The 24,455-nt window shown below is 43.8% G+C and overlaps 1 protein-coding gene across 1 annotated transcript in view; it reads left to right on the top strand.

Annotated features, from left to right (window-relative positions):
* Window positions 1-11,337: 11,337 nt before the first annotated feature.
* Window positions 11,338-24,455, top strand: part of LOC137437425 (neurobeachin) — a 677,671-nt gene continuing 664,553 nt past the window's right edge. Inside the window, exon 1 of the mRNA XM_078766839.1 lies at window positions 11,338-11,607. Coding sequence (XP_078622965.1) covers window positions 11,485-11,607 — 123 coding nt within the window. The 5' untranslated portion in view covers window positions 11,338-11,484. The remainder of the gene's footprint in view (window positions 11,608-24,455) is intronic.

Below are 24,455 nucleotides of genomic sequence, written 5' to 3'. Positions count from 1 at the left end.
TCATTGGTCGGATGAAAGCCGGTTCTTGCTGTACGTGACAGATGGGCATGTTCGGGTGTGGTGCCACAAAAACACCGCGTATGCACCTAAAAACATTCAACCAACGGTACCCTTTGGTGGTGGCTCGATTATGGTCTGGGGATGCTTGTCCCATGACTGTAAGTTGGACCTGATAACTGTGCGAGGTAACCTCAACGGAGAGCGATATGCCGAGGAAATCCTGAATACCACCGTAATCCCGCACTTCGATGACCACACCCTCGCCAGCAGACCCATCTTCATGGATGACAACGCCAGGCCTCACCGTGCGAGACGCGTCTGAGCCTTGCTGGAGCAAGGTGCTGTGACAACCATCCCCTGGCCTGCGTACAGTCCTGACCTGAACCCCCTCGAGCACGTTTGGGACATGTTGGGACGACAAATTGCGAAGATGGTCCCTCCAATAGCCAATCTGGATGAATTGGAACGTGCATTACATCGGGAATGGAACAACCTGCCACAGCAACGCATACGACGGCTTACAGGGTCTATGAGACGTAGGGTTGCGTCAGTGATCCGATCACGTGGGTCCTACACACGTTATTGACGCAAAGATCGCTAGAGGTCTTCTCAGAACAATGACTGTACGTTAGAAAACATAAACGTCATCCACACTGTCCGTGATGGACCTATAGCTCCATACTTAAATTGAGGTGAAAATATGCCTAAAATTCCCAAAAAATTTCACCTTAAATTATTCAGAATAAAATATTGAAAACGGCATGATTGTTATGTTTTTATGTGACCATAATATCACTTCTCCAGAAAATATAGCAATATCATGGGTATATTACACTGTTTTGACGACAACAAACTTGTAATGTGCGAGGTTGTAAAAAAACGGGGGGGGGGGGGGGGTGCTTAACTTAATTCTTTGTGTATACTTTAAACTTGCCAGGTATATTGCTGGGGACCCGAGGATGTGCCTTTTCAAGGTTTCATATTAATCGGAGAAGTAGTTACCGAGCTATGTCCAAAAAACGATTCAACCAATCAGAGAGCAGCGAGCTATCACGTGTGCCGAACGTGGCGAACAGACTCTGCCTCGGACGGCACATTTGAGAGCGTATTCATTTATTTCACGTTGGCAAACTATGTTGCCGTTAAACTATGTTTTAAAATTAATTAAAACTAATTTGCGATTCTTTCGCTTTCCTGCGCGTTTGTGCACGCTATGGCGATTTCTTTACCAAACTCCGCAAGCCGTTCGCTTTGGACCAAACCATTTCATGTAAATAGAGGGGGGGGGATTGTCACCGTACTCGCAAGCCGTTCGCTTTGGACCAAACCATTTCATGTAAATAGAGGGGGGGGATTGTCACCGTACTCGCAAGCCGTTCGCTTTGGACCAAACCATTTCATGTAAATAGAGGGGGGGGGATATAATTTTAGATATATATATAGTACGGGCATGCCCTAGTCTATCTATAATTCCAGTAATCTCTGTGTGTGTGTCTGTGTGTGTGTCTGTATGCGACCGCTGTTTCTCGACAACTACCGGTCCGATATACTTGAAACTTGCCAGGTATATTGCTGGGGACCCGAGGATGTGCCTTTTCTAGGTTTTAAATTAATCGGACAAGTAGTTACCGAGCTATGGCGATTTCTTTACCAAACTCCGCAAGCCGTTCGCTTTGGACCAAACCATTTCATGTAAATAGAGGGGGGGGGGGGGGATTGTCACCGTACTCGCAAGCCGTTCGCTTTGGACCAAACCATTTCATGTAAATAGAGGGGGGGGGGGGTTGTCACCGTACACGCAAGCCGTTCGCTTTGGACCAAACCATTTCATGTAAATAGAGGGGGGGGATTGTCACCGTACTCGCAAGCCGTCCGCTTTGGCTTTGCGAATGGACCAAACCATTTCATGTAAACAGAGGGGGGGGATATAATTTTGTACGGGCATGCCCTAGTCTATCTATAATGCCAGTAATCTCTGTGTGTCTGTCTGTGACCGCTGTTTCTCGACAACCACGGGTCCGATATACTTGAAACTTGCCAGGTATATTGCTGGGGACCTGAGGATGTGCCTTTTCAAGGTTTCATATTAATCGGAGAAGTAGTTACCGAGCTATGTCCAAAAAACAATTCAACCAATCAGAGAGCAGCGAGCTATCACGTGTGCCGAACGTGGCGAACAGACTCTGCCTCGGACGGCACATTTGAGAGCGTATTCATTTATTTCCCGTTGGCAAACTATGTTGCCGCTATGTTGGCGTTAAACTATGTTTTAAAACTAATTAAAACTAATTTGCGATTCTTTCGCTTTCCTGCGCGTTTGTGCACGCTATGGCGATTTCTTTACCAAACTCCGCAAGCCGTTCGCTTTGGACCAAACCATTTCATGTAAATAGAGGGGGGGGGGGGGGGGGATTGTCACCGTACTCGCAAGCCGTTCGCTTTGGACCAAACCATTTCATGTAAATAGAGGGGGGGGATTGTCACCGTACTCGCAAGCCGTTCGCTTTGGACCAAACCATTTCATGTAAATAGAGGGGGGGGATTGTCACCGTACTCGCAAGCCGTTCGCTTTGGCTTTGCGAATGGACCAAACCATTTCATGTAAATAGAGGGGGGGGGATATAATTTTAGATATATATATAGTACGGGCATGCCCTAGTCCTTTCAATGACCAGAAGTAAAATGTTATGATGTCATGCACGGTCTGATCCTCAGTTAAAACAAACCTGTGACTCTGTAGCGACGTCTGGTGAGGTGAGCACAGTGAGCTGATCCACACTAGTACATAAAATATAATATAATTCATGATATAAATATCGTTATAAATATTATGAATATACAGTGCATTCAGAAAGTATTCAGACCCCTTCACTTTTTTCACATTTTGTTATGTTGCAGCCTTATGCTGAACTCGTTTAAATTCATTTTTTCCCTCATCAATCTAAACTCAATACCCCATAATGACAAAGAGAAAACAGGATTTTAGAAAGTTTTGCAAATTTATTAAAAATAAAAAACTGAAATATCACATTTACATAAGTATTCATACCCTTTGCTATGACACTTGAAATTTAGCTCAGGTGCCTCCCATTTCTCTTGATCATCTTTGAGATGTTTCTACACCTTGATTGGAGTCCACCTGTGGTAAATTCAATTGAATGGACATGATTTGGAAAGGCACACACCTGTCTATATAAGGTCTCACAGCTGACAATGCATATCAGAGCAAAAGCCAAACCATGAGGTCGAAGGAACTGCCTGCAGAGCTCAGAGACAGGATTGTGTCGAGGCACAGATCTGGGGAAGCCTACAGGACTCTTCCTAGAGCTGGCCGCCCGGCCAAACTGAGCAATCGGGGGAGTAGGGCCTTTGTAAGAGAGGTGACCAAGAACCCGATGGTCACTCTGGCTGAGCTCCAGAGATCCTGTGTGGAGGTGGGAGAAACTTCCAGAAGGACAAACATCACTGCAACACTCCACCGATCTGGGCTTTATGGCAGAGTGGCCAGGCGGAAGCCTCTCCTCAGTGAAAGACACATGAAAGCCCTCTTGGAGTTTGCAAAAAAGCACCTAAAGGACTCTCAGACTGTGAGAAACAAGATTCTGTGGTCTGATGAAACCAAGATTGAACTGTTTGGCCTCAACTCTAAGCGTCAAGTCTGGAGGAAACCAGGCACCGCTCATCACCTGCCCAATACCATCCCAACGGTGAAGCATGGTGGTGGCAGCATCATGCTGTGGGGGTGTTGTCAGCAGCAGCAGGGACTGGGGGACTGGTCAGGGTTGAGGGAACAATGAACGGAGCAAAGTACAGAGATATCCTTTATGAAAACCTGAAACAGAGCGCTCAGGACCTCAAACTGGGCCGAAGGTTCACCTTCCAACAGGACAATGACCCTAAGCACACAGCCAAGACAACTCAGGAGTGGCTTAGGGACCACTCTGTGAAGGTCCTTGAGTGGCCCAGCCAGAGACCTGACTTGAACCCAATCGAACATCTCTGGAGAGACCTGAAAATGGCTGTCCACCGACGGTCCCCATCCAACCTGACCGAGCTTGAGAGGATCTGCAGAGAAGAATGGCAGAAAATCCCCAAATCCAGGTGTGCAAAGCTTGTCACGTCACACCCAAGAAGACTCCAGGCTGTAATCGCTGCCAAAGGTGCTTCAACTAAGTATTGAGTTAAGGGTCTGAATACTTATGTCAATGTGATATTTCAGTTTTTTCTTTTTAATAAATTTGCAAAACTTTCTGAAATCCTGTTTTCTCTTTGTCATAATGGGGTATTGAGTGTAGATTGATGAGGGAAAAATGAACTTAAACGATTTCAGCATAAGGCTGCAACATAACAAAATGTGAAAAAGTGAAGGGGTCTGAATACTTTCTGAATGCACTGTTAATTCGCATATCCAAATATATAAAGGTCTTTCTGTGCACTGACTGACTGATATTGCTGTTCTGTACCTTCCGAGTGTCATAGAAAGCTAAAATTTGGCGGCCAGATGGACATCGAAGCTGGTACACCAAGAAAAATCATAGAATCGTCGAAAAGCATCCGTACATGAAAATTTACGAAAAACCCCATAAATGCATACGTTAAAAAAACAACCTAATTAATACCCAGCATTTGAAAATTGTAATTTGTGTAACTGTTAACTGTTAAAAAAACATGACAATAATATCCACACATGAAAAAAGAAAAAGCGTCCGTAAATGAAAATTTACATAACTAGGGCATGCCCGTACTATATCTATATCTAAAATTATATCCCCCCCCTCTATTTACATGAAATGGTTTGGTCCAAAGCGAACGGCTTGCGAGTGGTGACAATCCCCCCCCTCTATTTACATGCAATGGTTTGGTCCAAAGCGAACGGCTTCCGGAGTTTGGTAAAGAAATCGCCATCGCGTGCACATTGCACAAACGCGCAGGAAAGCGAATGAATCGCAAATTCGTTTTTATTAGTTGTAAAACATAGTTTAACGCCAACATAGTTTGCAAACGTGAAATAAATGAATACGCTCTCAAATGTGCCATCCGAGGCAGAGTGTGCCCGCCACGTTCGGCACACGCGATCGTTCGCTGCTCTCTGATTGGTTGAATCGTTTTTTGGACATAGCTCGGTAAGTAATTGTCCGATTAATATGAAACCTTGAAAAGGCACATCCTCGGGTCCCCAGCAATATACCTGGCAAGTTAAAAGTATATCGGACCCGTGGTTGTCGAGAAACAGCGGTCACAGACAAACGTACAAACGTACAAACGTACAAACGTACAGACAGAGATTACTGGAATTATAGATAGATGAAATGTAAATGCTTCAGCAAAAAAAAAAAAAACCTCAATCGACATCTAGCATTGGGTAATTGTAATTGCTGTAACTGTGAAATAAACATGACAATAATGCCCATACATGGAAAAATTCAAAAAAATACATGGAAATCTCCAGGCATGGCTGGCGGACTTCCTCTCTAGTCGTAGTCAACGTGTGGCCCTGAATGGGTTTCTCTCAATTCCCCTTCCTGTTCTGGCTGGAGTTCCCCAAGGCAGTGTTCTGGGCCCTGTGCTTTTTCTGGTCTTCATCAATGATCTCTCTGACTCTCTTGAAAATCCTCTCTATCTCTTTGCTGATGACTCTACTCTCTGCCGCTCCATTCCTCATCCCTCAGATCGGCAGTCTGCAGCCTCCTCACTCTCTGCCGCTCCATTCCTCATCCCTCAGATCGGCAGTCTGCAGCCTCCTCACTCTCTGCAGACCTGGACAAAATCACAGACTGGGCAAACAAGTGGAACATGTCTTTCAATCCTGACAAATCTCATGCTCTCACTATGTCTCTTCAAAAAGACCGACTGGACAACCCTCCCATCCACTTTCTGAATAATCCTCTCCAAGAAGTTCTGTCACTCAAGCTTTTGGGTCTCACTATCTGCCATGATCTTTCCTGGGAAAACCACATTTCAAATCTGGCCTCCAAAGCCAGTCGCCGACTGGGCATCCTCCGTCGTGCGAAGTCCTTCCTTGGCACACCTGAGCTCCTCACCACATACAAGGCTTTCATCCGCAGCTCAATGGAATACTGCTCTCCCCTCTGGACTGGTGCTCATGCCTCACACCTAGCTCGTCTTCACGCTGTTGAAACCAAAGCGTTCAGAATCATTGGAATCTCCCGCGATGAAGCTAACTCCAAGGGCCTCTCACTCACTCACCGCAGGCAGGTTGGTGGTCTTTCCGTCTTCTACCGACTCCTCTCTCGCCTTGCCAGAGCTCTCTCTGAGCTCTGTCCCGCAAATATTCCTACAGGTCGCACAAGATCTGCCTGCAACCCTCCTATGGTTAAACTGCCAAAATCAAGACTCTCTGCTCACCTTCACTCCTTCATTCCTCTTTTCTCCCGCCTCTGGAACAAACTCCCTCACTCTCTTCAATCCCACTCCACCCTCCAGGTCTTTAAAACAGCTGTTCATCACCATCTTTTATCTTCCCCCATCCAAAACCTTGATCTTTTCTACCCCCGCTAATTTCACCCCAAATCCACTTTTTTGAAATACCAACTTCTGTCCTGGAAGTCGTTGGTGTCTTTGTGTTTTTTACTTCTCCCACCCCCACACCTCCCTTTCCCACGCCTCCTCCCCCCAAGCCCTCTCCCTCCCACACATCTCCCTGCTCTCAAATGTTGTGTTTGTGTGCTTCCCCTTCTCTCCCCATCTTGTCTTCCGCTCCCTCTTTTGATATATTTTGTTTGTCTGGTTGATTTGTTTGTGAAGTAAATGTTAGCTCTTTCACGAGCCTCGATTCAGTATACAAAAAAAGAAAAAAAAAGAGAAAAAAAAGCGTCTCTAAATGAAAACTTACATAAATAACCGTAAACACTTCTGTAAAAAAAGCCTCAATCAATATCTAGCATTGGAAAATTGTAATTTCTATAATTGTAAACTGTGAAATATACATGGCAATAATATCCGTAAATGAAAAAAGAAAAAGCGTCTGTAAATGAAAATTTACATTAAAAACCTCAATGAATATCTGGAATTTGAAAATTGTAATTTGTATAACTGTAAACTAGGAAATAAACATGACAATAATATCCGTAAATGAAAAAAAGAAAAAGCGTCTGTAAATGAAAATGTACATAAATAACATCAAATGGTTCTTTAAAAAACCCCTCAATTTACATCTAGCATTTGAAAATTGTAATTTCTATAACTGTAAACTGTGAAATAAACATGACTATAGTGCCCACCCATGGAAAAAAGCAAAAGCGTCTGTAAATGAAAATTTACATAAAAAACCGAAAACACTTCTGTAAAGAAAAAAACCTCAATGAATATCTGGAATTTGTAAATTGTAATTTGTATAACTGTAAACTGTGAATAAACATGACAATAATGTCCACACGTGAAAAAAGAAAAAGCGTCTCGAAATGAAAACTTACATAAATAACCATAAACACTTCTGTAAAAAAAGCCTCAATCAATATCTAGCATTGGAAAATTGCAATTTCTATAATTGTAAACTGTGAAATAAACATGACAATAATGTCCGTAAATGAAAAAAAGAAAAAGCGTCTGTTAATGAAAATGTACATAAATAACAGGAAATGCTTCTTTAAAATAAACCCCTCAATTTCCATCTAGCATTTGAAAATTGTAATTTCTATAACTGTAAACTGGAAATAAACATGACAATAATGCCCATACATGGAAAAAAGAAAAAGCGTCTGTCAATGAAAATTTACCTTTAAAAAACCGTAAACACTTCTGTAAAAAAAAAAACCTCAATGAATATCTGGAATTTGAAAATTGTAATTTGTATAACTGTAAACTGGGAAATAAACATGACAATAATATCCATGAATGAAAAAAAGAAAAAGTGTCTGTAAATGAAAATGTACATCAAATCACAGTAAATGCTTCTTTGAAAAAGCCCTCAATTTACATCCAGCATTTGAAAATTGCAATTTCTATAACTGTAAACTGTGAAACAAACATGACAATAATATCCATAAATGGAAAAAGAAGAAGCGTCTGTAAATGAAAATTTACTTAAATAACAGTAAACACTTCTGTAAAAAAAAAACAACCTCACTGAATATCTGGAATTTGAAAATTGTAATTTGTATAACTGTAAACTGTGAAATAAACATGACAATAATGTCCATACATGAAAAAAAGAAAAAGCGTCTGTAAATGAAAATGTACATAAATAACAGTAAATGCTTCTTTAAAAAACCCCTCAATTTCCATCTAGCATTTGAAAATTGTAATTTCTATAACTGTAAACTGGAAATAAACATGACAATAATGCCCATACATGGAAAAAAGAAAAAGCGTCTGTCAATGAAAATTTACCTTTAAAAAACCGTAAACACTTCTGTAAAAAAAAAAACCTCAATGAATATCTGGAATTTGAAAATTGTAATTTGTATAACTGTAAACTGGGAAATAAACATGACAATAATATCCATGAATGAAAAAAAGAAAAAGTGTCTGTAAATGAAAATGTACATCAAATCACAGTAAATGCTTCTTTGAAAAAGCCCTCAATTTACATCCAGCATTTGAAAATTGCAATTTCTATAACTGTAAACTGTGAAACAAACATGACAATAATATCCATAAATGGAAAAAGAAGAAGCGTCTGTAAATGAAAATTTACTTAAATAACAGTAAACACTTCTGTAAAAAAAAAACAACCTCACTGAATATCTGGAATTTGAAAATTGTAATTTGTATAACTGTAAACTGTGAAATAAACATGACAATAATGTCCATACATGAAAAAAAGAAAAAGCGTCTGTAAATGAAAATGTACATAAATAACAGTAAATGCTTCTTTAAAAAACCCCTCAATTTACATCTTGCATTTGAAAATTGTAATTTGTATAACTGTAAACTGTGAAACAAACATGACAATAATATCCATAAATGAAAAAAGAAGAAGCGTCTGTAAATGAAAATTTACATAAAAAACTGTAAACACTTCTGTAAAAAACAGAAACCTCAATGAATATCTGGAATTTGAAAATTGTAATTTGTATAACTGTAAACTGTAAAACAAATATGACAATAATATCCGTAAATGAAAAAAGATGAAGCGTCTGTAGATGAAAATTTAGATAAATAACAGTAAACGCTTCTGTAAAAAAAACCCTCAATTTACATCTTGCATTTGAAAATTGTAATTTGTATAACTGTAAACTGTGAAACAAATATGACAATAATATCCGTAAATGAAAAAAGATGAAGCGTCTGTAGATGAAAATTTAGATAAATAACAGTAAACGCTTCTGTAAAAAAACCCCTCAATTTACATCTTGCATTTGAAAATTGTAATTTGTATAACTGTAAACTGTGAAACAAATATGACAATAATATCCGTAAATGAAAAAAGATGAAGCGTCTGTAGATGAAAATTTACATAAATAACAGTAAACGCTTCTGTAAAAAAAACCCTCAATTTACATCTTGCATTTGAAAATTGTAATTTGTATAACTGTAAACTGTGAAACAAATATGACAATAATATCTGTAAATGAAAAAAGATGAAGCGTCTGTCGATGAAAATTTACATAAATAACAGTAAACGCTTCTGTAAAAAACCCCTCAATTTACAGCTGGCATTTGAAAATTGTAATTTGTATAACTGTAAACTGTGAAACAAACATGACAATGATGTCCGTAAATGAAAAAGGAAGCGTCTGTAAATGAAAATTTACCTAAAAAACCGTAAACACTTCTGTAAAAAAAAAAAAAACCTCAATGAATATCTGGAATTTGAAAATTGTAATTTGTATAACTGTAAACTGTGAAATAAACATGACAATAATATCCGTGAATGAAAAAAAAAAAAGCGTCTATAAATGAAAATGTACATAAATAACAGTAAATGCTTCTTTAAAAAAACCCTGAATTTACATCTAGCATTTGAAAATTGTAATTTGTATAACTGTAAACTGTGAAACAAACATGACAATAATATCCATAAATGAAAAAAGAAGAAGCGTCTGTAAATGAAAATTTACATAAAAAACTGTAAACACTTCTGTAAAAAAAGAAACCTCAATGAATATCTGGAATTTGAAAATTGTAATTTGTATAACTGTAAACTGTGAAATAAACATGACAATAATATCCATGAATGAAAAAAAAAAAAAGCGTCTGTAAATGAAAATTTAACGAAAAAACCGTGAACACTTCTGTAAAAAAAAAAAAAAAACCTCAATGAATATCTGGAATTTGAAAATTGTAATTTGTATAACTGTAAACTGTGAAACAAACATGACAATAATATCCATAAATGAAAAAAGAAGAAGCGTCTGTAAATGAAAATTTACATAAAAAACTGTAAACACTTCTGCAAAAAAAGAAACCTCAATGAATATCTGGAATTTGAAAATTGTAATTTGTATAACTGTAAACTGTGAAACAAATATGACAATAATATCCGTAAATGAAAAAAGATGAAGCGTCTGTGGATGAAAATTTTGATAAATAACAGTAAACGCTTCTGTAAAAAACCCCCCTCAATTTACATCTTGCATTTGAAAATTGTAATATCTACAACTGTAAACTGTGAAATAAACACGACAATAATGTCCATACATGAAAAAAAGAAAAAGCGTCCGCAAAATATATAAGTAAATACAGCTCAATTGATATGTTGTAGCAGGTCGTCGGTGAGGCGTCGCTCGCCTGTAACTAGCAATATAATCTTAAATCCTCTATTTATGATGGACCGGCGTACGAAGCACGGTTTGGAATTGAAGATTTGTCATATCCCACTCGTAATATAATATAATATAATATAATATAATATAATATAATATGCGTGTTGTATTCAGACTGAAGATTAATTGGAGCATCTTCGGATTTGTAAACGAAGCGAATCGGGGACTTAAGCGAACGCGATATTCCAAGTGTTGTGTGTTTCGGGACACAAAAATAACCGTTACAACGTTACATGGACGCACAGCTCTCACGATAAACACGCAACGAATGCAAATCTCACAAAGCTCCTTCGCCTCAGGTTACGTCATTACGTCACACGTTCAGCCCATTGGAGGCGACCCTCGTTGTGCGTGCTCGCGCATGCGAGTTGCAAATGTACAAATTCACGCTAAAAATCAAATCAGCGACAGACTCGATAACTTGCAGACTATGATTTGCTGTTTTTCATGGCAACTGTACATCTCATATAATAATCGTAAGCCCACTCGCTATCACCACACTGGAATATTTTTTGCAATTTGATTCACGGATGACGTCATTAAATCGCCTTGCACGCAATGACGTCACGATTAAAGGGAACTTAGCAACGCGCATGCGCGCTGCGTTTCCACGGCCGTTGCCGGGAGGATGTTGGGTCGGCTGCGTCGTGCGGGTGCGGCGTCCTCGCAGGGCTAAGCGAAACGAAAAATATATAGAACGAAGGAGTGAGCGAAGGAGACAGAGCAGGAAGGAAGGAACCGAGTGCGCGGCGCAGCCATGGCCGAGCAGTACGCGAGTGCAGCCCCACGGAACATCCGCACCAAGTTCGCCGTGCTCGCTGGGCTTGTCCGTCTCGGGAACGTGACAAACCGGGACATCGTGGAGACGGTGCTCAACTTGGTAAGGACGAGGGACGAGGGACCTCTCACATCGCCGTCCGTACTCGGCATATTAATGGAGGCGCTATTATTTAATACGGTGCAATTATCGGTGCTGTCAGAGGTTATGTCGCCATAGCAACGAGATAGGCAGCTCTCCGTCTCGAATCCTCCTGTGTCAGTGAATCTTCGGTCAGATGTAGCGAGTGAACGGTTTATTGAATGAAAGGTGTTGTTCGTTGCATACCAAGCACGGCTGCTGCCCTCCATTTGGCGTCGCTTGACGTTCCGACGATTCCTGGAAACCTGTGACGAAACAACACTTTCAGTACCTCACGATCCCATCCTGGCATGTTGTTTCCATCTTACCATCTCTTACATCCCTGTGTCATGCCCAAATCCATTCCACTCCTACCTTGCATTCCTGTTTCACACCAAAAACCCATCCCCTCCTCCCGTACATTCCTGTTTCACACCAAAAACCCATCCCCTCCTCCCGTACATCCCTGTTTCTCACCCAAAACCCATCCCCTCCTCCCGTACATCCCTGTTTCTCACCCAAAACTCATACCCTCCCCCCTTACATCCCTGTTTCTCACCCAAACCCATCCCCTCCTCTCGTACATCCCTGTTTCTCACCCAAAACTCATACCCTCCCCCCTTACATCCCTGTTTCTCACCCAAAACCCATCCCCTCCTCCCGTACATCCCTGTTTCTCACCCAAAACTCATACCCTCCTCCCGTACATTCCTGTTTCTCACCCAAACCCATCCCCTCCTCTCGTACATCCCTGTTTCTCACCCAAAACTCATACCCTCCCCCCTTACATCCCTGTTTCTCACCCAAAACCCATCCCCTCCTCCCGTACATCCCTGTTTCTCACCCAAAACCCATCCCTTCCTCCCGTACATCCCTGTTTCTCACCCAAAACTCATACCCTCCCCCCTTACATCCCTGTTTCTCACCCAAACCCATCCCCTCCTCTCGTACATCCCTGTTTCTCACCCAAAACCCATCCCTTCCTCCCGTACATCCCTGTTTCTCACCCAAAACTCATACCCTCCCCCCTTACATCCCCGTTTCACACCAAAAACCCATCCCCTCCTCCCTTACATCCCTGTTTCTCACCCAAACCAATTCCACTCCTTCCTTGCATCCCTGTTTCTCACCCAAACCCATTCCCTCCTCCCGTACATCCCTGTTTCTCACCCAAAACCCATCCCCCCCCTTACATCCCTGTTTCTCACCCAAAACCCATCCCCCCCTTACATCCCTGTTTCTCACCCAAAACCCATCCCCTCCTCCCGTACATCCGTTTCACACCAAAAACCCATCCCCTCCTCCCGTACATCCCTGTTTCTCACCCAAAACCCATCCCCTCCTCCCGTACATCCCTGTTTCACACCAAAAACCCATCCCCTCCTCCCGTACATCCCTGTTTCTCACCCAAAACCCATCCACTCCTCCCGTACATCCCTGTTTCACACCAAAAACCCATCCCCTCCTCCCGTACATCCCTGTTTCTCACCAAAAACCCATCCTCTCCTCCCGTACATCCCTGTTTCTCACCCAAAACCCATCCCCTCCTCCCGTACATCCCTGTTTCTCACCCAAAACTCATACCCTCCCCCCTTACATCCCTGTTTCTCACCCAAACCCATCCCCTCCTCCCGTACATCCCTGTTTCTCACCCAAAACCCATCCCCTCCTCCCGTACATCCCCGTTTCTCACCCAAACCCATCCCCTCCTCCCGTACATCCCTGTTTCACACCCAAACCCATCCCCTCCTCCCGTACATCCCTGTTTCTCACCCAAACCCATCCCCATCCTCCCGTACATCCCTGTTTCTCACCCAAAACTCATACCCTCCTCCCGTACATCCCCGTTTCACACCAAAAACCCATCCCCTCCTCCCTTACATCCCTGTTTCTCACCCAAACCCATTCCACTCCTTCCTTGCATCCCTGTTTCTCACCCAAACCCATTCCCTCCTCCCGTACATCCCTGTTTCTCACCCAAAACCCATCCCCTCCCCCCTTACATCCCTGTTTCTCACCCAAACCCATTCCACTCCTACCTTGCATCCCTGTTTCTCACCCAAACCCATTCCCTCCTCCCGTACATCCTTGTTTCTCACCCAACACCCATCCCCTCCCCCCTTACATCCCTGTTTCTCACCTAAACCCATTCCACTCCTACCTTGCATCCCTGTTTCTCACCCAAAACCCATCCCCTCCTCCCGTACATCCCTGTTTCTCACCCAAAACCCATCCCCTCCTCCCGTACATCCCTGTTTCACACCAAACACCCATCCCCTCCTCCCATACATCACTGTTTCACACCAAAAACCCATCCCCTCCTCCCGTACATCCCTGTTTCTCACCCAAAACCTATCCCCTCCCCCCTTACATCCCTGTTTCACACCAAAAACCCATCCCCTCCTCCCGTACATCCCTGTTACTCACCCAAACCCATTCCACTCCTACCTTGTATCCCTGTTTCATGCCCAAATCCACCCCCTCCTCCCTTACATCCCTCCTTTGCGCCCAAACCCATCCCCTCCTCCCTTACATCCCTGTTTCACACCAAAAACCCATCCCCTCCTCCCGTACATTCCTGTTTCTCACCCAAACCCATTCCTCTCCTACCTTGCATCCCTGGTTCATGCCCAAAGCCCAACCCTCCTCGCTTACATCCCTGTTTTGTGCCCAAATCCCATCCCCTCCTCCCCTACCAACGTCCAACCACAATTCACTCCACCTGCTGAAATGTGCTCCTTCGAGCTTGGTCTGACTACACATTGACCAATGCACCTTTCCTTGTCTACCACCAGCTCGTCGCACTTTACACCAAGGGCCAACCACCGAGATGGTATACGTGGGGAATAAAATAAAGAACTAGTAGAAAGTCCGTCAAAAATGATGGGTTGGAAAAGTTTATTCGACGGTACTGAATTCCAAAGTCTGAAGCATCGGCCTAGCGTCAGGTGTGCTTATATTTTTATTTATTAGACATCCTACTGACCTAGATGAACAGTTGTTTTGCTCTGTGTGAGCTGCACATTATGTGCAGTGAATATCATCACCCTGTGTCTTGTATTAATTATTGTTCTTTTAAAAAAGCTTCTGCACACTGACCATGAGGCTCAGTTTGCAAGTCACCGTCTACATTTCCAATAGAAGAGACATAATTACCCTTCTTTTGGGTCTTTTGGGTCATATGGGTCATTTGAGTCCTCAAGGCCTTTTGCGTCCTCGGGGTCTTTTGAGTCTTCCTTTTCCTTGTGGTATTTTTGGGTCATTGAGACTTTTGGGTCATCTGGGTATTATGGGTCATTTGAGTCTTTTGGGTTCTCTGGATGTTCGGGGTATTTTAGGGTATTTTTGATGTTTTGGGTCTTTGGAGTCCATTGGGTCCTCGGGGTCTTTTGGGTCTTTTCGTTCCGATGGCTCTTTTTGGTTTTTGAGGTATTTTTAGTCTTTTGGGTCTTTAATGGTCTTCTTGTGGTTTTGTTTGTGGTGTGGCTTAAGTGGTTTTAATAAATTAGCATTGCCAGCAACACCACAAACACAAAATGTCCTGTTCACTCAGATTTGGATTGCTCGATTTGTTTGTGCCATCTCACTCCAAGTTGTGCACAATGTTGGTGCAAACATTTTATTACAGTCATTATCAGGCTGATCTATGATACATGAGGAAAGAGAGCATACACATGCACACGCACACGCACATATGCACACACACATATGCACACACACATATGCACATGCACACATACACATACATATACACACATGCACACACACATACATATACACACACATGCACATACATGTACACACACACACACACACACACACACACACACACTCACACACACACACACACACACACACACACACACACACACACACACACACACACACACACACACACGTACACACATACATGTACACACATACACACACATACATATACACACACACATCCCCCCACACACACATCCCCCCACACACGCATCCCCCCCCCACACGCATCCCCCCCACACGCATCCCCCCCACACACACATCCCCCCCCACACACATCACTCCCACACACACATCCCCCCACACACACATACACACCCACACATCAACACCCACACATCAACATGCACACACACACACACACACACACACACACACACACACACACACACACACACACGTACACACATACATGTATACATATACACACACACATCCCCCCCACACACGCATCCCCCCCCCCCCCCCCACACGCATCCCCCCCACACACACATCCCCCCCCACACACATCACCCCCACACACACATCCCCCCACACACACATACACACCCACACATACACACCCACACATCAACACACACACACACACACACACACACACACACACACACACACACACACACACACACACACACACACACAGTCATGTGAAAAAGTAAGTACACCCCATGTAAAGTTTTGACTTTTTCAACATATAGCTATTTGATCTTCATTTCAACAATATTGATAAAGGTGATATAATATAACAAATATCATGAAACATTTACATTTTGTAGTTCATTGTATAATTTAAAGAAACATAAATGCAAATTTCGCATGTGGAAAAAGTAAGTACACCCCTACATTTATCACTACTTCAAATACCTAAAATTAGAATCAGGTGCACCAGCTCAGGTGCAAATGATGAGAACATCGTTACAGAGGATCTTGGAGGAACCTGTCTTATTTAAACTTCAGACATTTAGTTTGGTTTGCTCTTTGTTGTTGAAGTGTGCGGCGTCACCATGTCTAGATCAAAAGAGCACTCTGAGGCCTTCAGGAAGAAGGTTATAGATGCCTACGAGTCTGGGAAGGGATTTAAGGGTGTCGTACTGGTGAAAAATTGAGAAAACTACATAGGTACCTTTGAGAGGCCTTAACACAAAAACAAAGTCAAGTTAATATCTAATTTTCAGTTTTTCTTGAAAGATATAATCTTGGCTTTAACTCAGATCAGTTTCAACGCTTCTTTGTCATATTACATGCATATAATTTGCATAAATTAGACCGTCAATAAAAAACAAGGAAAAACAAAGAACACATTTCTACTTCTATCTTCTATGTCACCTATCATTCTTTTCACACAAAACTTGGTACATGTATTATACATGTGTTACTCTACTACCTGATGAGAGGATTTTGTGAAATTATGTCAAATGTTCACTAATTAGCTAATTATGCCAATTACCAGATAAAACTTGGTTGTCCTTCAATAAATCCACAATGGCTACTCCTATAAACAAAAGCCGTCATCATTTTAAAGGAAGTGATATTCTGAATATCCTGTCCAAATTTCAGCCCAAAAGAATGATGCATTTCCCAAGTTATAACAAATTTCATGCAAAATATTATATTGAATTGCATTGAAATTTGAATTTTTCAATAATTAGGGGTACTTCTATGACCTCTAATAGCATGATTCTTGTTTATAAGACTATAAGGAAACTGTTCAGCTAAAAAAAAAAAAATCAAAAAAAAAATCACCTGTTCACCAGTACTACACCCTTAAAAAGATCTCCCAACAATTTGAAATCAATCATTCGACTGTCTGGAAGATCATCTACCAGTGGAGAAGATTCCAAACAACTGCCAACCTGTTCAGGCCAGGCCACCCCAGCAAGTTCAGCCCAAGAGCAGACCACAAGATGCTGAAAGAAGTCTCTAAGAACCCCAGAATGTCATCACGTGACCTACAGGTAGCTCTTGCCACTGTTGATGTCAAAGTGCACGAGTCTACCATTAGAAAGAGGCTGCACAAATTTGATCTACATGGGAGGTGTGCCAGGAGGAAACCTTTGTTGTCCAGAAAGACATCAGGGCAAGACAAAAGTTTGCCAATGAACACCGAGGCAAAGACCAGCACTTCTGGAACAATGTGCTCTGGACAGATGAGTCAAAGGTTGAGCTATTTGGCCACAGTACCAGAAGACATGTTTGGCGAAAACCAAAGACAGCATTTGACCACAAGAACCTGACACCAACTGTAAAGCATGGTGGTGGAAATATTATGGATTGGGGCAGCTTTGCTGCATCAGGGCCTGGGCAGCTCACCATCATATAATCCACTATGAATTCTTCATTGTACCAGAGGGTGCTTGAGGATAATGTGAGGCCATCTGTCGGAAAGTTGAAGCTCAACCGAAGGTGGACCTTGCAACATGACAATGACCCTAAACATACCAGTAAATCCACCAAGGAATGGCTGAAAAGAAAGAAATGGAGGGTTCTGGAATGGCCAAGTTAAAGCCCGGATCTAAATTCCATCGAGATGTTGTGGGGGGGGGGGGGGGGGGGGGGGGAAGGGGGATTTGAAACGAGCTGAGCATGCAAGAAACCCCTCATACATCGCACAGCTGAAATAATTCTGCATGGAGGAGTGGGCAAAAATGTCTCCCAGTCGATGTCAGAGACTGGTAGACAGTTATAAGAAACGCTTACTTGAGGTTGTTTCTGCCAAAGGGGGCAATACCACCTATTAGAGCCAAGGGCGTACTTACTTTTTCCACATGCGAAATTTGCATTTATGTTTATTTAAATTATACAATGGACTACAAAATGTAAATGTTTCATGATATTTGTTATATTATATCACCTTTATCTATCAAGGTCAAATCAAGGTCAAATGAAGATCAAATAGCTATATGTTGAAAAAGTCAAAACTTTACATGGGGTGTACTTACTTTTTCATGTGACTGTACATATACACACACATACATATACACACACACATCTCCCCACACAGACATCCCCCCACACACATCCCCCCACACACATCCCCCCACACACACATCCCCCCACACACACATCCCCGCACACACATCCCCGCACACACATCCCCGCACACACATTCCCACACACACATCCCCCCCCCCACACACATCCCCACACACACACATCCCCACACACACACACATCCCCACACACACATCCCCCCCACCCCCACACACATACACACCCACACACACACACCCACACATCAACACGCACACACACACACACACACACACACACACACACACACACACACACACACACACACACACACACACACACACACACACACACACACACACACACACACCCACACACACACACCTCATCCACTTATAGTAGAAAGATACACAGCAAGGTTCATAACTTCATACACCAGCACACAATATGTCATCCATATTCCTCCATTCATCCATAATGTTATTGCGACAAGAGAAGGACGAGGAAGGTATCCTCAGCTAATGTCTCTTAAATTATGCCAATCTATGTCATTCAAAATTTCCCGGCTATTAAATTTTGGATGCCTTTTCAAATGCGCTATCGATCAAACTCTCCCATTTAATTTCGAAATGTCAATTTGTATAGGCAGGACCAGGTTTACAATAGCACCAATGGCTCCTCCGCACCATGCCCACAAACAGAGGGGGTCCATAATGACCAAGATAGATTTTTTTTTTTAAGTGTACACATTGCGATATCTATATATTAAAAGGCAATGTCTGTTTGTGGTGTCGTTAGGTATACAAATCCGTATGCGCCTACTTCGAGGTCTTAATGGTGCACAACTAGGGGTAGTTTTATATGGGGAATCCAATGGCAGTCTTTAAAATTACTGAAATCGCACACCCCCCCCCCCCCCCCCCGAGGTCGAACTAAAAAAAACAAACCCAAAAAGGCGGGACCACGAAATATTTGACCTTTCTTGAAGGGTCAATTTTTTTACCCTTTTTCTCTTGGACAATTTAAATAGTCTCCGCCTCCCTAAGGTCTCTGCCCCTCCTAATAATCCTATATAAGCCGTGGCGTTACTTCAACATTCATTTTAATAGCGAACGTTTTCGCCACGTTTCTTCATTATTATTATTATTCCTATTTCTCCGATTTATTCCTATTTTTATTCCGATTTATTCCTACTTTCGAAAATCTCCGATTTATTCCTATTTTATAAGTAAAGCGAACGTTTTCCATAAAAAACGAGCGTTTTCCCCACCTCTTCCCATTTTCAAACGAAAAGCGACAGTTTTCCCTACTACGATGCCACCCAAAGAGCGGCCAAATTTCGGAAAGTCACCTGCACCCCTCCATATGCAGACACGAAGAGAAGCACGGACAGATGCGGAACATCAGCAGGAACGTCAAGCCCTGGCACGCAGGCGATCAGCTCTTATAGACCAAGAGACAGTCGCGACTCCAAGAAAACGCTGCCAGCCAAAGAGCTGAAAGGCAGCAGGAAGCACTAGAAGAGGCAGTCTCACCTCCAAGAACAGGTCTTCCGACAGTCAACTCGACGGCAGGAGGAAACTCCAGATGAACGTCAGACAAGGCATCAAAGAGATAGGATAAGTCATGCTGAGGTAAGATCTCGACCATTCACTGCACAACAGTGGTACCAAGGTGCTTTCAACTATGATTCAAGCCATGATTATGCATCACACGAATTAGTGACCATTGGTTCCATGTCTAAGATTTGTCAAGTGTAGCGCCAAAAAGTGGGATAAAGAAACACCAGGCATGTGTTGCACTAATGGCAAAGTTCAGCTGACTATGCTTCCTGAACCACCTGAGCCACTTAAGGATCTTCTTCTTGGCACCACTCCAGAGTCGAAACATTTCCTTCAGAATATTCGGAAATACAATTGTGCCTTTCAAAATGACGTCATTCGGCGCCAATGTCATCATAGAGGGAGGATTCATGCCAACATTCAAAGTTCAGGGACAGATTTACCACAGGATAGGATCCGTCCAGCCTCTACCAAATGAACAGCCTCGGTATTTGCAGACATACTTTGTTGGAGATCTTCAACAACAGGCCCAGAGTAGATAAAACAGCAACCAGGGTACAAGATTTGATTTAATTTTGAAGCTGCAAGAAATGCTTCATTCAATTAATAATATTAGATTCAATAAAAGATTGTTCTTCATGGTTGTGTTTAAATATGTTTAAACTTTCCCCTGGAATGTTTTATCCAGTCGTACATTACAACACGCTGTTTTTCTTCCTATTTAAAAGGCTCCTTTCAATTTCCTCTTCAACTCATTCCATTTCAAAAAAATATTCAATCTCTTATAATTCTTCCTCACGACATGCTCTAAATTGTCATTCATTCCACCCCTCCTCCATCGTTCTTAAACGGATCGCTAACTTGAAAATCGCAATAAACCCAATTTGTTATAAATGTTCATCTTTCATGAATCATCCACTTTCTAAACTCCCCCCTTGCCCCTCCCCTCCTAACCTCCCCTTGCCCCTCCCCTCCTAAACTCCCCCCAAACCCCTCCCCTCCAAATCTCCCCCCTTGCCCCTCCCCTCCTAACCCGCCTTGCCCCTCCCCTCTTAAACTCCCCCCAACCCCTCCCCCCAAATCTCCCCCTTGCCCCTCCCCTCCTCTCCTAACCCCCCTTGACCCTCCCCTCCTAAACTCCCCCCTAACCCCTCCCCTTCAAATCTCCCCCCCTACCATCCCTCTCCAATTCTCCCCCCCTCACCCCCTTCTCAAAGCTGCCTCCTCCCCACTTCATCTCCCTACTATCTCATACCTCCACCTCCCCCAACCCTCTGCTTTCCTCTGCTCCCCCTCACAGAACCCCTCACTCTGCCTCATCCCATCACGATCAAACCTTTCGTCCTCATCCTTCCCTTTCTTGTAACTCTTCTGTAATCTCTGACACACAATTAACTGCTCTTCCTACCACCCCCACCCATCCTTCATCTGCCCCGACCCCACCCCTCCCCTCTCCTGCACCCGATGCTCCCCCTCTCTCCTCATTAACGACATGGACCTCAAACATCCGAAGCCTTCGCTCAAACCTGATTGATCTCTCCATTCAAATCCACTTGAATTATGACATCATCGTTCCGGGTTCGGTTGCGAGAGGACGCTGGCGTTGCATATTCGCCGCTTCTCCGACTGGATGGATGTACAGGGTCTGCTTCTACCTTTCTGACCTGACATCTCACACCTGTCCTGCCTTTTCACACCCGCACGTGCCGCGTGTTCTCCGGCTGGATAACGGAATCTGCTTTTGATGGTACGGAATACGGAATTCGAAAGGCCCGCTCCCGTTGATTGTGGCCGTGGCCTTGTTTGCCGGTGGCCTTGTGGCCTTGTTTGCCGCTGTGGTATTGATTAGCGGCTGCAGTCGTTTGCCGCTGCGTTTGCCGCTGCGTTTGCCGCTGCGTTTGCCGCTTTGCCTCCTCGACCTTGGCCTCGTACTCGTCCCTTCGCTCCTGCCTGGCATGGCTCTGAAGTACTCCGCCGCAAGGCTTCTTCTGCTCAATACCCGCTCCACCCCATCATGCATCTCTGCCATCAAATCAAATGGACTCCTCCGACGACCCAGGTACATTCACCGTGGCTCCGGTCGCAAGTTTGTTTATTCGCAATCAGGTCACTCCATCCCCGTCCTCTGGTCGGCTCAGCGCACTCTCACTCTTCGTCCCAGCGCACCTGGTCACAGCAACCCACACGATCGCACCTCTTGCCTACGAACCCTGGCTAAATCACCTGAATTCATCCCTGCTGTTCAAAACAACATCAAGCTCACCCTGTTCAACACCCGGTCCCTCAACAATAAATGCCTCATCCTGAACGAATACATCCTGGATAACAAACTGGACTTTCTCTGTCTCACCGAAACCTGGCAACAACCTCTGGACTACTACACACTCAACCTCACCACACCCAATGGATATTCCTACGTCAATAAACCACGCTCGGAGGGCCGAGGTGGTGGAATTGCCGTTATCCACCGTCAAGACATCAAGACCAACCTCATCTCCATCTCATCTGCTCCATCATTTGAACACCTGGCTTTAAAACTCTCTGGTCACACGCAGTCAGTCATGGCTGTCGTCTACCGCCCTCCCAAACCACACCCATCATTCCTGTCTGACTTCTCCTACTTTCTGACCCAGCTATGTTCCCTCTCCCCCTCAATCCTCCTCCTTGGTGATTTCAATATCCACATGGACTCCACTGACTCCACAATAACCACTGACTTCACTGATTTACTCACCTGCTTTAACCTCACTCAACATGTCGACTTTCCTACCCATATCCGTGGTCACATTTTGGACCTTGTCTGCTCCACTGGATTAAATTTGCACCATCTCTATGGCTCCGACCTCACCCTCTCTGACCACTTAGCCATCACTCTGACCATCAACATCCCCGCCCCAACACCAAGGCATTATCGCACAATCAACTTCCGTAAGCTAAACGCTCTTTCACCTACCTCATTCTCATCCACCCTCTCTGAAAAAATGTCCACTTCTCCCTTCATTGACCTCCACACCCCTTCCGACCTCACTGACTACTACAACCACACTCTCTCCTCCTGCCTTGACCAGCTTGCGCCTGTAAAAACCAAAACAGTTTCTTTCACCCATTCTGCTCCCTGGTTTACCCCTGAACTCCACCTGATGAAAACTCGTGCTCGCCAACTTGAAAGACTCCGCAATAAAACGGGTCTCACAGTTCACTCCCAAGCCTACAAGGACCACATACAACACTACAAAGATGCCCTCTCCCGCGCCCGCTCTGCCTACTACTCTCAAATTATCCACTCTGGCTCCGGAAACCCAAAAGCACTCTTCTCGACAATAAACAAACTCCTCCGCCCCCTGAACACCACCACCCAGTCATTCACAGTAGACAACTGCATCTCCTTCCTCTCTTTCTTCCAACGCAAAATTGACAACATCTACAACAGCTTGACCACCGCCGCACCCGCTCCCCCTCCAACCACCTGCCCCCCCTTGTCCTGCCATCCCCTGTCTCGGTTCTCCCCAATCTCTCCTACTGACCTCTCTGAACTCCTCATAGGAATGAAAACTGCCACCTGCACTCTTGACCCCATCCCCTCCAGCTTTGTCAAAGCCTCCCTCCCTGCTCTCTCTCCACTTATCATTGCAACAATAAACTCCTCCCTGTCTACAGGCATCGTCCCACCTTCCCTCAAAATTGCTGCTGTTACCCCCATTCTAAAAAAACCTGGTCTAAACCCTGACACCCTAAACAACTTCAGACCCATCTCCAACCTACCCTTTCTGTCAAAAGTTTTGGAACGCGCTGTAGCCACTCAACTCAAACATCATCTCTCTGCCAATAACTTGTATGAAACATTCCAATCCGGATTCCGCTCCAACCACAGTACTGAAACTGCTCTCCTCAAAATCACCAACGACCTTCTCCTCTCCTCTGACGCTGGCAACCTCAACATTCTCGTCCTCCTCGACCTCAGCGCTGCCTTTGACACCATCGATCACACTATCCTCCTCACCCGACTTGAATCCACCTTTAACGTCACCGGCACTGCCCTCTCTTGGATTAAATCATACCTCTCTGACAGATGCCAGTTCATCTCCATCAATAACTGCAAATCCCCCACTGCTCCCCTCCCCCAAGGTGTCCCCCAAGGTTCAGTTCTTGGCCCCCTCCTCTTCATCCTTTACCTGTCCCCGCTCGGTCACTTAATCCGCCGTCATGGTCTCCAATTCCACTGCTTCGCCGATGACATCCAGCTTTTCATCTCCACCAAGTCCGTCTCCACCGACACCCACTCTATCCTGACAAACTGCATCACTGAAATAAAATCCTGGCTTCAAATCAACTTCCTCAAGCTTAACTGTGATAAATCTGAAATAATCATCATTGGCCCAAAAACGCTCACAAAATCCACCCATAACTTTGCCCTCAACATCGACGGTATCCCAGTATCCACCTCCCCTCACATCCGGAATCTTGGCGTCATCTTTGACCAAACCCTTTCCTTCGACAAATACACTAAACAGATCACAAAGTCAGCCTTCT

This window comes from Myxine glutinosa, chromosome 12, assembly GCF_964187855.1.
Source record: "Myxine glutinosa chromosome 12, kmMyxGlut1.1, whole genome shotgun sequence".
Lineage (NCBI taxonomy): Eukaryota > Metazoa > Chordata > Myxini > Myxiniformes > Myxinidae > Myxine > Myxine glutinosa.
This window is presented reverse-complemented; position numbering and strand designations above follow the sequence as displayed.